Below are 13,292 nucleotides of genomic sequence, written 5' to 3' on the forward strand. Positions count from 1 at the left end.
AAAAAGTGAAAAATGTTCCTCCTGGCAGTGTGTAATAGTTGACACTTTGTCTGACCTTCTGAGGGTGCCTCGAGTCAGAAACAGGTGGCTAAAGCTTTTTTTAAACATGTCTCTAAGTATTTCAGTCTGACAATAACAGTTTGTGCAGTTAAAACTCTTAAGCACAGAATATTTTTTTTTATTTAACACACAAAGACGGCATTCACACAAAAGTCTTCAAGCAGCAAGCAGTTTTATTCTTATTCTTAGAGTTTGGAAATTATGAACTAAATTATAATTAGAGACCTTGATTAGCATTGACACTGGTGCTCTAAAGTGGGGTCAGTCATGTAAAAAAAAATAATGTTACAGAAATGTTTTATTTAAAATAAATGCTGCTCTTTTGAACTTTCACTTCGGCAAAGCATTCTGAAAAACAAATGTATCAACTGTTGAAACGCTGATAATAAGACATGTTTCTTGAGCCCCAGTTTAGCATATTATACTGATTTCTGAAGTATCACGTAACACTGAAGACAGGAGTACTGGTGCCAAAAATTCAGCTTTGCCATCACAGTTACTTTAAATTATAACAATATTTTACAATATTACTGTTGATAAAATGAGTACAGCCTTGGTAAGCATAAGCGATTTTGTTTAAAAAAATTAAAACATCTTGCCAACACCAAACTCCAGATTTTGCTTTTTGATTCATGCTGTGTTTTTCTCTTCTTGTTGTAGGAGTATCTCAACAGCATTCTGCAACATGCAAAAGATTTCAAAGAATATCACAGATCCATCTCTGGAAAAATCCAAAAGCTGTCTAAAGCCATCGCAACATGGCACACCAACACAGAGAGAGAGCAGAAGAAGGAGACGGAAAGAATCGAGAAAGAGAGGATGAGGAGACTGATGGTATGATGCACGGTTTCCAGCATCATATACTGTATAATACTTTTTTACATCGTCTTGCTGACTTCATTCCAAAATGAACATACAGCACATCATACAGTCTAGCTCTTGAATAAATGGCCCAATTGGTGATTTTCCTTCTGTTGATCATTAATTCTTAAATTAATTAATTAATCAATTCTTAAAAAAAAAAAAAGTATTTTAATAAAAAACAAAATCCTTTAAAGGCTCTTAGGGAAGAGGCTTTCCTTAAAGGTTCTCACAGGCTCTCCATCTGTTTTCACTAGGCTGAGGATGAAGAAGGTTACAGGAAGCTAATTGATCAGAAGAAGGACAAGCGTCTGGCCTACCTTCTTCAACAGACCGATGAATATGTGGCCAACCTGACTGAGCTTGTCTATGAACACAAGGCTGCTCAAGCTGCCAAGGAGAAGAAGAGGAAGAGAAAGAAGAAAAAGGTCACAAAGAAACCGTAAAATCACTTATGATGAAGTTTGATGTTGTTATTTTAGACATGTTTCATTTGGTTCAGTTCCTTACAGTTTATCCCACTGTGGTTTTGTAAATCTCGACTCCAGTCAGTAGCTTTAGGACATTTCTACGATCATCAAACACTCTATGCTTGTTTATTTCTTTCATGTTTAACCTTCAGAAGGAAGCTGGCGATGCTGAAGGAATGGGAGCCATCGGGCCTGATGGAGAGGTAAATAAATCGCTACGAAAATGAAAGCAGAGTAGACATGAATGTATGTCCCTCCAGTTAACTCACTCTGTCAAACCTAATCTAACACAGCTTGTCACAGAAAACCTGTTTTTATGTTTACTTATTCGTGCAGCTCATAGATGAGAACAGCCAGATGAGTGAACTTCCAGTCAAAGTAATTCAGACTGAGACGGGGAAAGTGCTGCAGGGGACAGATGCCCCCAAGTCCAGTCAGTTAGAGGCCTGGCTCGAGATGAATCCTGGGTAAGCTGTCCTTACATTGCATCCTCTGTGTGTTCGGTAATGGAAAACATTTCCATAAAAATATGACCCGTCACTTGTATTGAGCTGTGAAGCTGTTCTGAGCCATGTGTTCGCAGAAGTGAGTGGTGAAGGAAATGATGAAAGGGATGCACTGAAATTTTGCTCACTGAAAGGAACATTAAATTAAATATAATGCAAATTGAAATTACTGTGCATGTGTATCATCTTAAAGCTTCTGCTAAGAAAAATATTGCATTACAAAGTACAAAACATTTGACCTAACAAGATAAACACTGTAGTTCACTGCAATAACATTAGTTGTAAATGTATTAATAATATTAAAGTCTGCATGAAATAAATCATGTTATAGATCTTATTGTAAACAATTCACCTGTGAATATGTTTCTTTTTTTAATTATAAATTTAATAAAAGTAATAAAATTCAGTATTGAACTGATCAGAATTTTGGTTTGTGTAATCATTTATGTAATACAAAAAAAATGTAATATAGAATAGTGTTTAAAAGGCTCATTTATAATTAGCATTTTCATGTGTCCAGATGTTTTGGGTTTGGCCAAGAATATTCCTTTAAGTGCATCATTAGATGAAAGTGATAGAGAAAGACCTATCCAACAGAGACGGCAGCTTTGTGCAACCCTCCTATGTAGCATATTTTTTATTTAACTGTGGGGGTGGGGGGCTTTGATAATGAGCACCTTTTTTGAGCTTGTGTTGTTAATAAACCATTCTAAGGCTTTGAGTGTTTACTAGTGCATTATGCCCTTTAAAACAGCTATGAAGTTGCTCCACGGTCAGACAGTGAAGAGAGTGGCTCGGAATTTGAAGAGGAGGTGAGTGTCCTTATTTCTGCTCATTAAGCATCGACAACTCCTTGGTGTGGAGTGAGTCATACATAAGTACACAACATCACACACATTATTATCCTTTTCTCCGCATCCATAAATAATCTCCCATAAGCCTTTTAGCATCTGCCTTAGTAGCTCCTTTATTTTTTACTTATGCTGTATAGTGTGGAAGTCAAGCAATCACTGTGCGTTAAATGAGTGTAATGCGCTAATACTCCCTTTTAGGATGATGAAGAGGTGGTCTCCAGAGCTGAATCGGAAGAAAAGAAAGTCATCGATCCCAACAGTGATGAAGTATCTGAAACGGCAGCCAAGCACATCATAGAGTATGTTGCTTGTTCTCACTTCAAAGCAAAAAATGCCTTGTTGAGCTGGAGTGCAAAAAAAGTAGGACGGCAAGATTCGGGTGTCGATAGCTGTTATGTTCTTCTTTTATTTCTTACTTCTGTCAGCATCTGCCTCAGCTGGAGTTCGCCCTTTGCTGAACAATATAGTGGGGTTCAAAAGTCCAGTTGTGAAAATGCTTCTATTTTGCACTTTTCCAATTTTTTTATTTTTTTTCATTGCAAATTATATTATCAGCTGAAAAATTAGAGCAAACTAGGAAATTCAGTATTTCACTTTGTCTCTCTTTTACTTTAAGTACTCAACAAGTACTGAAGATGGCCATGATATGAGATGATTCAAAACATTGTTAACTAAAACTAAGGACATAAACAACATTTTTGTTACTTGAATAAAATAAATTATATTAAAGTATCTTAAGCATATTTTATTTCAGCTGGTTTCCAAGGCAGCATTTCTCATTTTCATTTAGTTTACCTTCTTTGTCTTAAAGTTGAGTTTCATTTCTTTGTTGGAAAGTTTATTTGTTTAAACTATGTTTATTTACTGGTTTAAATTTGATTTAATTTCTCAGACTTTTGAACCTCACCGCACATTCTATAATTACTAGAGCTGTCAAAAGATTAAAATAATTAATCTCAATTAATTAATGATGTTTTGTAATTAATCTCAAATTGCAATTAGCTAAAGTTTTCCTCTAAATACACTCAGTGAGCCCTTCATTAGCTTTACATTCACACTGCTTCTTAATACAAACGTCTAATCAGTCAATTTCAATGGCGACTCGCTGCATGAAAAAATGCACACATGGTCAAGAGGTTCAAATATCAGAATAGCCAAGAAATGTTACTTAGACCGTGAAGTGATTGTAGGTGCCAGATGAGGTTACAGTGTCTCGGGAACTGCAGGTCTCCTGGGATTTTCACAGACAGCAGTCTCTTGAGTTTCCAGAGGGTGGTGTGAAAACTAAAAAGCACCCCGTGAGCGGGCAATAATTACTAGAGCTGTCAAAAGATTAAAATAATTAATCTCAATTAACCTGTAGATGTTTTGTAATTAATCTCAAATTGCAATTAGCTAAAGTTTTCCTCTAAATACACTCAGTGAGCACTTCATTAGCTTTACATTCACACTGCTTCTTAATACAAACGTCTAATCCGTCAATTTCAATGGCGACTCGCTGCATGAAAAAATGCACACATGGTCAAGAGGTTCAAATATCAGAATAGCCAAGAAATGTTACTTAGACCGTGAAGTGATTGTAGGTGCCAGATGAGGTTACAGTGTCTCGGGAACTGCAGGTCTCCTGGGATTTTCACAGACAGCAGTCTCTTGAGTTTCCAGAGGGTGGTGTGAAAACTAAAAAGCACCCCGTGAGCGGGCAGTTGTGTGGGTGAAAAGTCCTTGTCAATAAGAGAGGTTGGAGGAGAATGGGCAGTCTGGTTCAAGCTGACAGGAAGATGAAGTAACTGAAATAACCACTCGTTACGTGCTGTGCATTCAGACATTCTCTCCTGCACAGCACATTCAACCTTGAACTAGATGGGCTATAGCAACAGAAGAGCACATCAGGTTTCACAACATAAATCTGTAGATCTGTTTTGCCTTGTGTCAGTGGATCAGGCTGATGGAAATGTCTTAATAGAAACCGAGCATCATTTGAAAGGCACAGCCTACTTGCGTATGACTGCCAGTCAGCACAGCCTCTGATTGCATAGTGTTTTCTGTAGAACCTTTTGTGAAGACACAAGGCATGTCATTTCAAGCTGGTTCAATGAACGTGTCTGCCAGTTTCCAACAAAGGAGAGCCCCATAGGGGGAGTTGTAGATCTTGTCAACATTGACCATAATCTCTATGGATTGTTTCCAGCACCTTGTTGAATTCTTGCTGTGAAGAATTCAGTCATTTACAGTATCCAGTGTTACATTGCATTTATACATTTTCCCTGGAAATTGGACCCATGTCCTTTGTATTGATAGTGCCGTGCTGACCAGTGAATTTACAGGAAATAATGAAGTGGCCACAGACTGCATATAGCGTGTAATGTATATTTCTAAAGTGTTGTGCATCCAGTTTTAATGTATTTATTTTACATATTAGACAAATTGTTTTAGTGAAAGGTGCAGTTTTACCTTGCTTTTGTTGCAAGTATCACAAAAATAATTATTTTGGAGACACTTTAGTTTAGGAACCAATTCTCAAATTAACTAGTTGTCTATTAGCATGCATATTAATAGCTTATTGGCTGTTCATTAATACCTATAAAGCGCATATTAATACTTTATTCTGCAAGACCATATTTTCAATCCCTTAATCCTACCACATACCTAAATTTAACAACTACCTTACTAACTATTAATAAGCAGCAAATTAGGAGTTTAGTAAGGCAATAGTGGTGGTTAATAGTTAACAGTGAGAATTGATCCCCAAACTAAAGTGTGACCGATATTTGTCATAAAAATTGTGTAAAATGGAGTTACCTGACAGGGATGAAATGTTTATGGCCGGTACATTTTCACAATTCAAGTGGATTTGCCAGGTGTGGTAATACAGTATGTTACAGGGATAGTACACCCAAAAATTATTATTGTCATTATTACTCACTCTCATGTCGTTCTTCACTCATAAGACTTCCGTTCATCTTCAGAACACAAATTAAGATATTTTTAAGATTCTTTAATTATTTTGTTGATCCCTTTAACGTCCATGTAACCAAAACGTTTTTATGCTTCAAACAGTTATGTAAAAGAAATCCTTATAATTTAAGCGGTTTAATCCAACAATTGCTATATATGATGAATGGATTTGCTTGAACTTTTAATGGATAGACAGAAGTGCTGAAAGAATATTAAAAATATCTTCATTTGTGTTACAAAGATGAATGAAAGTCTTTTGGGCTTAGAACAACACGAGGAAGGGTAGGCTAAATGATGACAGACAGATTTTTCATTTTTGAGTAAACTATCCCTTTTAATGTTGAACCCTGTGTTGCAGGTCTGCTAAGCAGGATGTGGATGACGAGTACAGTGTTCAGGCAGGACAGACCAGCTCCCAGTCTTACTATGGAGTGGCCCACGCGGTCATAGAGAGGGTGCATAAACAGTCCACCCTACTGATCAATGGGACCCTCAAACACTACCAGGTAAAGGAACAGTTAAACCAAACTCTAAACAGACACCTCCACAGATGCATTATACTCAGAATCCATCTTCTCTGAAGAGAGCTGTGTAGGTTTAAATGATATTTCGAGGGATTCATTATACACTAGAAATGGAAGAGGCTGCTGGAAAGAAATCACACAGAGAGGAAATATCAAAAATTGAGTGGTTTGTATTGAATCTGTTATCCCCTTTGGGCAGTAATGGATTTCAAAAGGAAGCCCCTTTTTCTTCTAATTTTCTTTTCTTCCCAACCTGATTGCTGGAGTGTTTTAAAGAAAAACTTCAGAGAGACTATTTATCCTTTTGAAAGAACTAAGTGAGCACTAGGATTCATGCTTTGATTCCACTCAGCGGCTGTGAAACACCATTTGGGTCTATTGTCCCATGTTGTTCAATGAACTATTGTGGAATCTGTGTCATGCGTCTGCTCGGTTGTCTGTTTGTAATGATTTTATATGATATTACCGCCATATAACAAGTCTTTTGTTCAGATCCAGGGTCTGGAATGGATGGTGTCTCTGTACAACAACAACCTGAATGGTATTCTGGCTGATGAGATGGGACTGGGGAAGACCATTCAGACTATCGCACTTATCACTTATCTGATGGAAAACAAGAGGCTCAACGGGCCGTACCTCATCATTGTACCGCTCTCGTAAGTCCAGCAAACAAGCTGTGAATAATGTGTTAAGAGGTGTAATGAGGTGAGCTGCCTGAGAGGATTTGCGGTGTAATTGCTTCATTAAGTAGCTAAACACTGTTACAAACAGTTCAGTTGACCTCTAATGACTGAAAGCACAATAGTGATTCCTGATAGTGATTCATGATGTTGCATTTTAGGCAACATATGGCAGCACTACAGGCCACTGAACCGTCGTCATATTGATCATGCATGGTTGGTTGGTTGGTTGGAGATTGAATTAAATTGATTCTCTGATGGCAGAGCATCTTGTAACATTATTTGTGTAGTTGTGGTGTTTTATATTCTCAGTAATGTACATTTAGGCTGCTCTAGGATATCCTTCCCCACTAATGTCACAGAGACTTCCTGTCTGTAAAAGCCCCTTTGGGACATAGTAAAAATGGCCATCAGCGCTGTTTTAGCTTAAGTTAATGTGATTGATTTGTGCAAGGGCCAGAAATGTCCTCAAACCGCCTCACCTCACATCCATCATTAACTCTGTTCCACGATCACACCATCACATATCATTTAGAGATGTGACTTTGTTTAAAGGTAAAATGTTTATTCCCTATCAATGGCTTCTGGTATAAAAATGACAATATTGATTTTTATTCCTCTTTTTTACAGGACTTTGTCCAACTGGGTTTATGAGCTGGACAAGTGGGCACCAAGTATTGTGAAAATTGCCTACAAGGTAGCCATTGATTTTTATTATCACTATGTTTTGTTACTGTGGACGATATAATTTTATGATGTAATATAACATGAAGGTAATAAAATTAGAGGTAATAACGGTTCTGTTTTAATTTGTCTAAGGGCACACCATCAATGCGGAGGTCTTTGGTGCCGCAGCTCCGCAGTGGGAAGTTTAATGTCCTTATAACCACCTATGAGTACATCATCAAAGACAAGCAAATTCTCGCCAAGGTAAAGGCCACATATTTACATTTATGCATTTGCAGACACTTTTATCCGTAGTGACTTACAGTGCATTCTATATATAAATTAACTAAGTTTGGGTCGGTAAGACTTTTTAATGTTGTTGAAAAAAGTATTTTATGCTCACCAAGGCTGCATTTATTTGATCAAAAATACAGCAAAACAGAAATATTGTGAAATTTTCTGTTTCGGTTTTCTATTTTAACAGATTTTTAAATGTAACTTAGCTGAATTTTCAGCATCCATTACTCCAGTCTTCAGTGTCACATGATTCTTCAGAAAACATTCTAATATGCTGATTTGGTGCTTAAGAAACATTTCTTCTTATTTTCTTCTTAATATTTTAGTGGAAACAGTGATGCCTTTTTCGGGAACTAGGAAGTTAAAAAGAGCAGCATTTATTTAAAATGAAAATATTTTGTAACACTGTAAAAGTCTTTACTGTCCCTTTTGAACAGTTAAATGCTTCCATGTAAAAGTATTAATTTCTTTCTTTCTTTAAAAATAAATAAATAATAATAATACTGACTCCAAACTGAATGGTACAGTAGTGTACTTTTTATGTTCATGCATTCCCTGGGACTCAAGCCCATGACCTTGGAGTTGCTTGTGCCAATGCAAAGCCCGTTTGTACAAAAATCAGTGCCTTTATGCTCTAATTGTTGAATCTTTTCCAATTCCCAGATTCGCTGGAAGTATATGATAGTGGATGAGGGCCACCGCATGAAGAACCATCACTGCAAGCTCACACAGGTGTTGAACACTCACTACGTTGCTCCCAGAAGGCTGTTACTTACTGGAACACCTCTGCAGAACAAATTACCTGAGCTCTGGGCCCTGCTTAACTTCCTGTTGCCCACCATCTTCAAAAGCTGCAGCACCTTTGAGCAGTGGTTCAATGCTCCTTTTGCAATGACAGGAGAGAGGGTAGACTTATATTTCACCCTTGTAGATTTAAATGGCTGTTTTATATGTTACACTGTGGCTTAATCAGGTTTCTCTCTGTTACGGATTGCATTGGTGTTTGTTAGGTGGATCTAAATGAAGAGGAGACCATCCTTATCATTCGTCGTTTGCATAAGGTGTTACGTCCCTTCCTTCTGCGCAGACTGAAGAAAGAAGTGGAGTCTCAGTTGCCTGAGAAGGTAAGTAGCCACTCTGTTTTTTTTAAACAGTTTTTATTAGACATTGTATGATGATAGTAAAAAAAACTAGATATGCATTGGATGTACTGAAATAAACATAGTGCCCAGTCAGAGCAACTAAATGGTTTAATATATGAATGGAAAACAAATCCAGTCACAATTCAGTTTGCAAATATAATATTTACTATAAATATTTTTTTAAATGTTACATTTTCATTGCATTTTTTGCAAAAAGAACATTTACAACATTATATATTCACAAAATTATTGTATTTATTAAAAAAAAAAAGAAAAAAGCATTGTTTTTATTTGAAAAGCATCTTCAAAATAATGTTTGAATGAAGTCTATATGCCATTCAATTCAGGCTATGTTGATGCATTGGCTCTTCATTTGTCACAGGTGGAGTATGTCATCAAATGTGACATGTCAGCCATCCAGAAGGTTCTGTACAGGCACATGCAGGGCAAAGGCATCCTGCTCACTGATGGATCAGAGAAAGACAAGAAGGTAGCGAGAGAGGCTGTATGCTAACTCACTGTTATGCTGCTGTGCAGATTGAGCAGATCATCAGAGGTTTTTACCTTGACGTGTTTCGTCCACAGGGTAAAGGAGGAGCCAAGACCTTAATGAACACCATAATGCAGCTGAAGAAGATCTGTAATCATCCCTACATGTTTCAGCACATAGAGGTATCACCATATGTTTTAGTACACTGGAGTGTACATCAGGACAGGACACTTTTTTATTTCCAATGAGTTAAAATCTTTGACACTTTGACACTACATCCACATTAATCCGGATACATTTGAAAATGCATCTTTTCCTTTACGTTTTGACTTTATCCTTTTAGTCGAGCAAAAACTGAGCTTTAAATTTATTTTCACATTATAGTCTGAACTGTGAAAATGGAGGTTTTCGGTCATGTGATGTAGATTTTACCCTTATTTAATGTCAGGGGTGTCCAATCCTGCTCCTGGAGTGCCAGCGTCCTATAGAGTTGATTCAGGAGTGTTTAATTAGGTTTAGAGCTAAACTCTGGAGGACAGTGGCCCTCCAGGAATAGGCTTGGACACCTCTGTTTAAGGTTGTACTGACATTGTTGAGCCTGCTTTTCTTTTTCATGGTGTTGCTAAATGATAAATGTTAATTTATACAATCTTCACATTAAAAATCTCAGAATATTTACTCACAATGAAGACATTTGTATTTTAGACGTTACATGGAATGACGATTTTGAGTGCGACCTGGACGCATCAGTGAGTGGTGGGATAGTTTGCTAATATAGCCAGAAGAAGAAGAGTGCCAGAAGAATAGCTTGAGAATTGTATTATGTCTGTTCTGTTTGTGTCATCTCAGTGAGCTTTAACTATGTTTTACACAATCACAGCAAGGGGATTTAAGCATTTTCAGACATGTCAGTGTGGATGAGCAACTTTTGGAAAAAGCTTAAAGACACTAATGTGAACAGAGAGTGTTTTAAAACAAAAACACTGTTTTCAAATATATGCAGATCAACGTGGATGTAGCCTTAAAGGTTCACCCAAAAAGGAAAGTTCTGCTTTTGTATTACTTTCTTTCTTCTGGAGAACATAAAACAAGATATAATGAAGAACATTTCAACTGTTTTTTATCCATACCATGAAAGTCAATGGGGTCCAAAAACATTGGACCCCACTGACTTTCAATGTATGGATATAAAATATCTTCTTTAACATCTTCTTTAAGATCACCTAGAACTACTTCATAGCTGTGGTGTTAGACCTTAAAACATCTGTCAACAATCAAAATGAAGCATTCAGCAATGCCATGGGATATCTGAAAGTGTCTATTTTGTACCTATTTAGGAGTCCTTTGCTGAGCACTTGGGATTTCGAAATGGCATTATCAACGGGTGAGTACAGATCAAATAGACCGTTACTTAACCTTAAGACTTGCCATGATGTGTTCATTCATGTCAAATGTGGATCATTAAACACACCGCAGGCCTCCTGCGCTACATGACTCAGACAGTGGAGGTGGACCGTGATGAAGGCATTGACATTATAGACATGCTTTTTTCTTGTCCACCTAGCCCTGACCTGTACCGTGCCTCTGGCAAGTTTGAATTACTGGACCGCATCCTGCCCAAGCTGAAGGCCACCAATCACAGAGTGCTTCTGTTCTGTCAGATGACCTCCCTCATGACCATCATGGAGGATTATTTTGCCTACCGTAACTTCCTCTATCTGCGTCTGGATGGTCAGTAATCAGTGCATTCCTTCTTTAATATTTTCCTGTCCTTTGGGAACTCAGTTCTAGGGAGTTCCAATTTGTGGTCCACCACTTTCTCTTTTAATGAGTGTGACCACACAAATAGGCTGCCCTTTCTCTTTCATTAACATGTGTTTGCTGCTGGATGTGTCCTCCAGGAACTACGAAGTCTGAGGATCGTGCAGCGCTTTTAAAGAAATTCAATGAAGAAGGCTCACAGTATTTCATCTTCCTGCTGAGCACCAGGGCAGGAGGTCTGGGCCTCAACTTGCAAGCTGCAGACACCGTTGTGATCTTTGACAGCGACTGGAACCCCCACCAGGTTTGTCTCTCAATATGTAGTCTGTTTTTAATATAAGGCAATAAAAGCTACATGCAGAATAATTTGAAAAAAAATCTGTTTAAAATAGTTTTGAAATACAGCATCTTAACACCACAGCACTTTTTCATGCCAGCTAACCTGGAAGTATAAATTTTGAATTAATGTTTGAAATGTATGCATTTTTCGCTTCCTTTAGTTAATTTATTCATTTATCTATGTGTGGTGTTTGTTGGATGAATTATATTTTATGCAGCAGCTTGAAGTTTGGACCTTTTCCGCACGCATTTTCACCCGAAAAAGCTAAATTTATTCCTCCATCTGCCTCCACAAGTCAAAAAGAGTGCACTATGCCCCTTCTTAATAGCATTCTCTCACTTTGATTGTAATTGATGTAAACACATTGTTAATCACACACAACTGTGATTTTAATCACCAGGACTTGCAGGCACAGGACCGAGCCCATCGTATCGGCCAGCAGAATGAAGTACGCGTACTGCGTCTGTGCACTGTTAATAGTGTGGAGGAGAAGATTCTAACAGCGGCCAAGTATAAACTGAACGTTGATCAGAAAGTCATTCAGGCTGGCATGTTTGATCAGAAGTCCTCCGGCCATGAGCGCAGAGTCTTCCTGCAGGCTATTCTGGAGCACGAGGAACAGAATGAGGTGAGTCAATTTAACAGGCACAGATGGCCGTAAAGTTTCACTCTGACGGAATTAGACTGACTAATTGTATCTAGTGATGCACTGAGGTGAAAATTATTGGAAAGAAGGGCCAACAACAAAGTGGCAGATTTTTTTTTCTCATTTATGTGAATATATTTTTGGCCCAATTTAACTTAGTCATTTGATCGATAGGATCCAGTTGGCTATGCACATTTATATTACTCTTTGCCACGTAATTGTGTCTTCGCAAAATGGATGTAAATCCAATCTACTATTGCCGCAAATATATAAATATGCAAATATAGCAGAGTTCATTTCCGAGATGATGCCAAAACCAGGCAGTGAACTTTTCTGTTGAATGCTCTCATTGCCACACATAGCAATAAGTGTTGGAGTTTCACAGATTCTCCATCTATGTGTCTCATCCGTTTGCTCATTCGTGTGTGGATTCTGGAGCTCTCAAACGTCTGTATTCTGACACCTGTTTGGGAGGAGTAACGTTTATGTATGAACAACCAGATGTATTTCAACTTAGCAGAGACTTTTCTTTCATGGAGGTGCTTTCAGCGATTGGATTGCTGTTTGCCTCAGCATTACAGTAGCTGTCTGATCTTTAAAAATGTTTAAAGCATTAAAGGGATAGTTCACCCAAATATGAAAATCTTGTCATCATTCCCTCATATCTTTCCAAACTTGCAGGAATTTATTTCTTATGTGGAACAGTTGCTTGAATGTTTTAAAATAATAATAATAATAATAATATACAGTTAGGTAGGTCCATATATATTTGGACACTGACACAATTTTCATAATTTGGGCTCTGTATGCCACCAGAACAGAATTAAAAATAAAACAATCAAGATGAAATTGTAGTGCAGACTTTAAGCTTTAATTCAAGGGGTTGAACAAAAATATAACATAAAATGCTTAGGATGTCATTCTGGTAAAGGTTGATCTTAATTTCAGCCGTCCAAAGAATAATTTTCCAGAAGTGGTCTGGCTTTTTTAGATGTTTTTTGGCAAAGTCTAATCTGGCCTTGTTTGCACCTTGTGGTGAA

At 37.5% G+C, this 13,292-nt stretch overlaps 1 protein-coding gene across 2 annotated transcripts in view; it reads left to right on the forward strand.

The window, feature by feature from the left end:
* LOC107755735 (probable global transcription activator SNF2L2) overlaps positions 1-13,292 on the forward strand; it is a 47,289-nt gene that overhangs the window by 9,699 nt on the left and 24,298 nt on the right. For both annotated transcript variants that reach the window (XM_016572620.1, XM_016572621.1), the window contains exons 9-26: positions 721-894; positions 1,179-1,349; positions 1,544-1,594; positions 1,728-1,858; positions 2,652-2,709; positions 2,950-3,050; positions 6,065-6,212; positions 6,723-6,886; positions 7,541-7,607; positions 7,730-7,840; positions 8,537-8,779; positions 8,884-8,997; positions 9,398-9,505; positions 9,601-9,687; positions 10,843-10,889; positions 11,070-11,236; positions 11,407-11,570; positions 12,007-12,234. In XM_016572620.1, the coding sequence (XP_016428106.1) occupies positions 721-894; positions 1,179-1,349; positions 1,544-1,594; positions 1,728-1,858; positions 2,652-2,709; positions 2,950-3,050; positions 6,065-6,212; positions 6,723-6,886; positions 7,541-7,607; positions 7,730-7,840; positions 8,537-8,779; positions 8,884-8,997; positions 9,398-9,505; positions 9,601-9,687; positions 10,843-10,889; positions 11,070-11,236; positions 11,407-11,570; positions 12,007-12,234 (2,334 nt within the window). The remainder of the gene's footprint in view (positions 1-720; positions 895-1,178; positions 1,350-1,543; positions 1,595-1,727; positions 1,859-2,651; positions 2,710-2,949; positions 3,051-6,064; positions 6,213-6,722; positions 6,887-7,540; positions 7,608-7,729; positions 7,841-8,536; positions 8,780-8,883; positions 8,998-9,397; positions 9,506-9,600; positions 9,688-10,842; positions 10,890-11,069; positions 11,237-11,406; positions 11,571-12,006; positions 12,235-13,292) is intronic.

This window comes from Sinocyclocheilus rhinocerous, unplaced genomic scaffold, assembly GCF_001515625.1.
Source record: "Sinocyclocheilus rhinocerous isolate Xijiao unplaced genomic scaffold, SAMN03320098_v1.1 scaffold171, whole genome shotgun sequence".
In the NCBI taxonomy this organism is placed as follows: Eukaryota; Metazoa; Chordata; class Actinopteri; order Cypriniformes; family Cyprinidae; genus Sinocyclocheilus; species Sinocyclocheilus rhinocerous.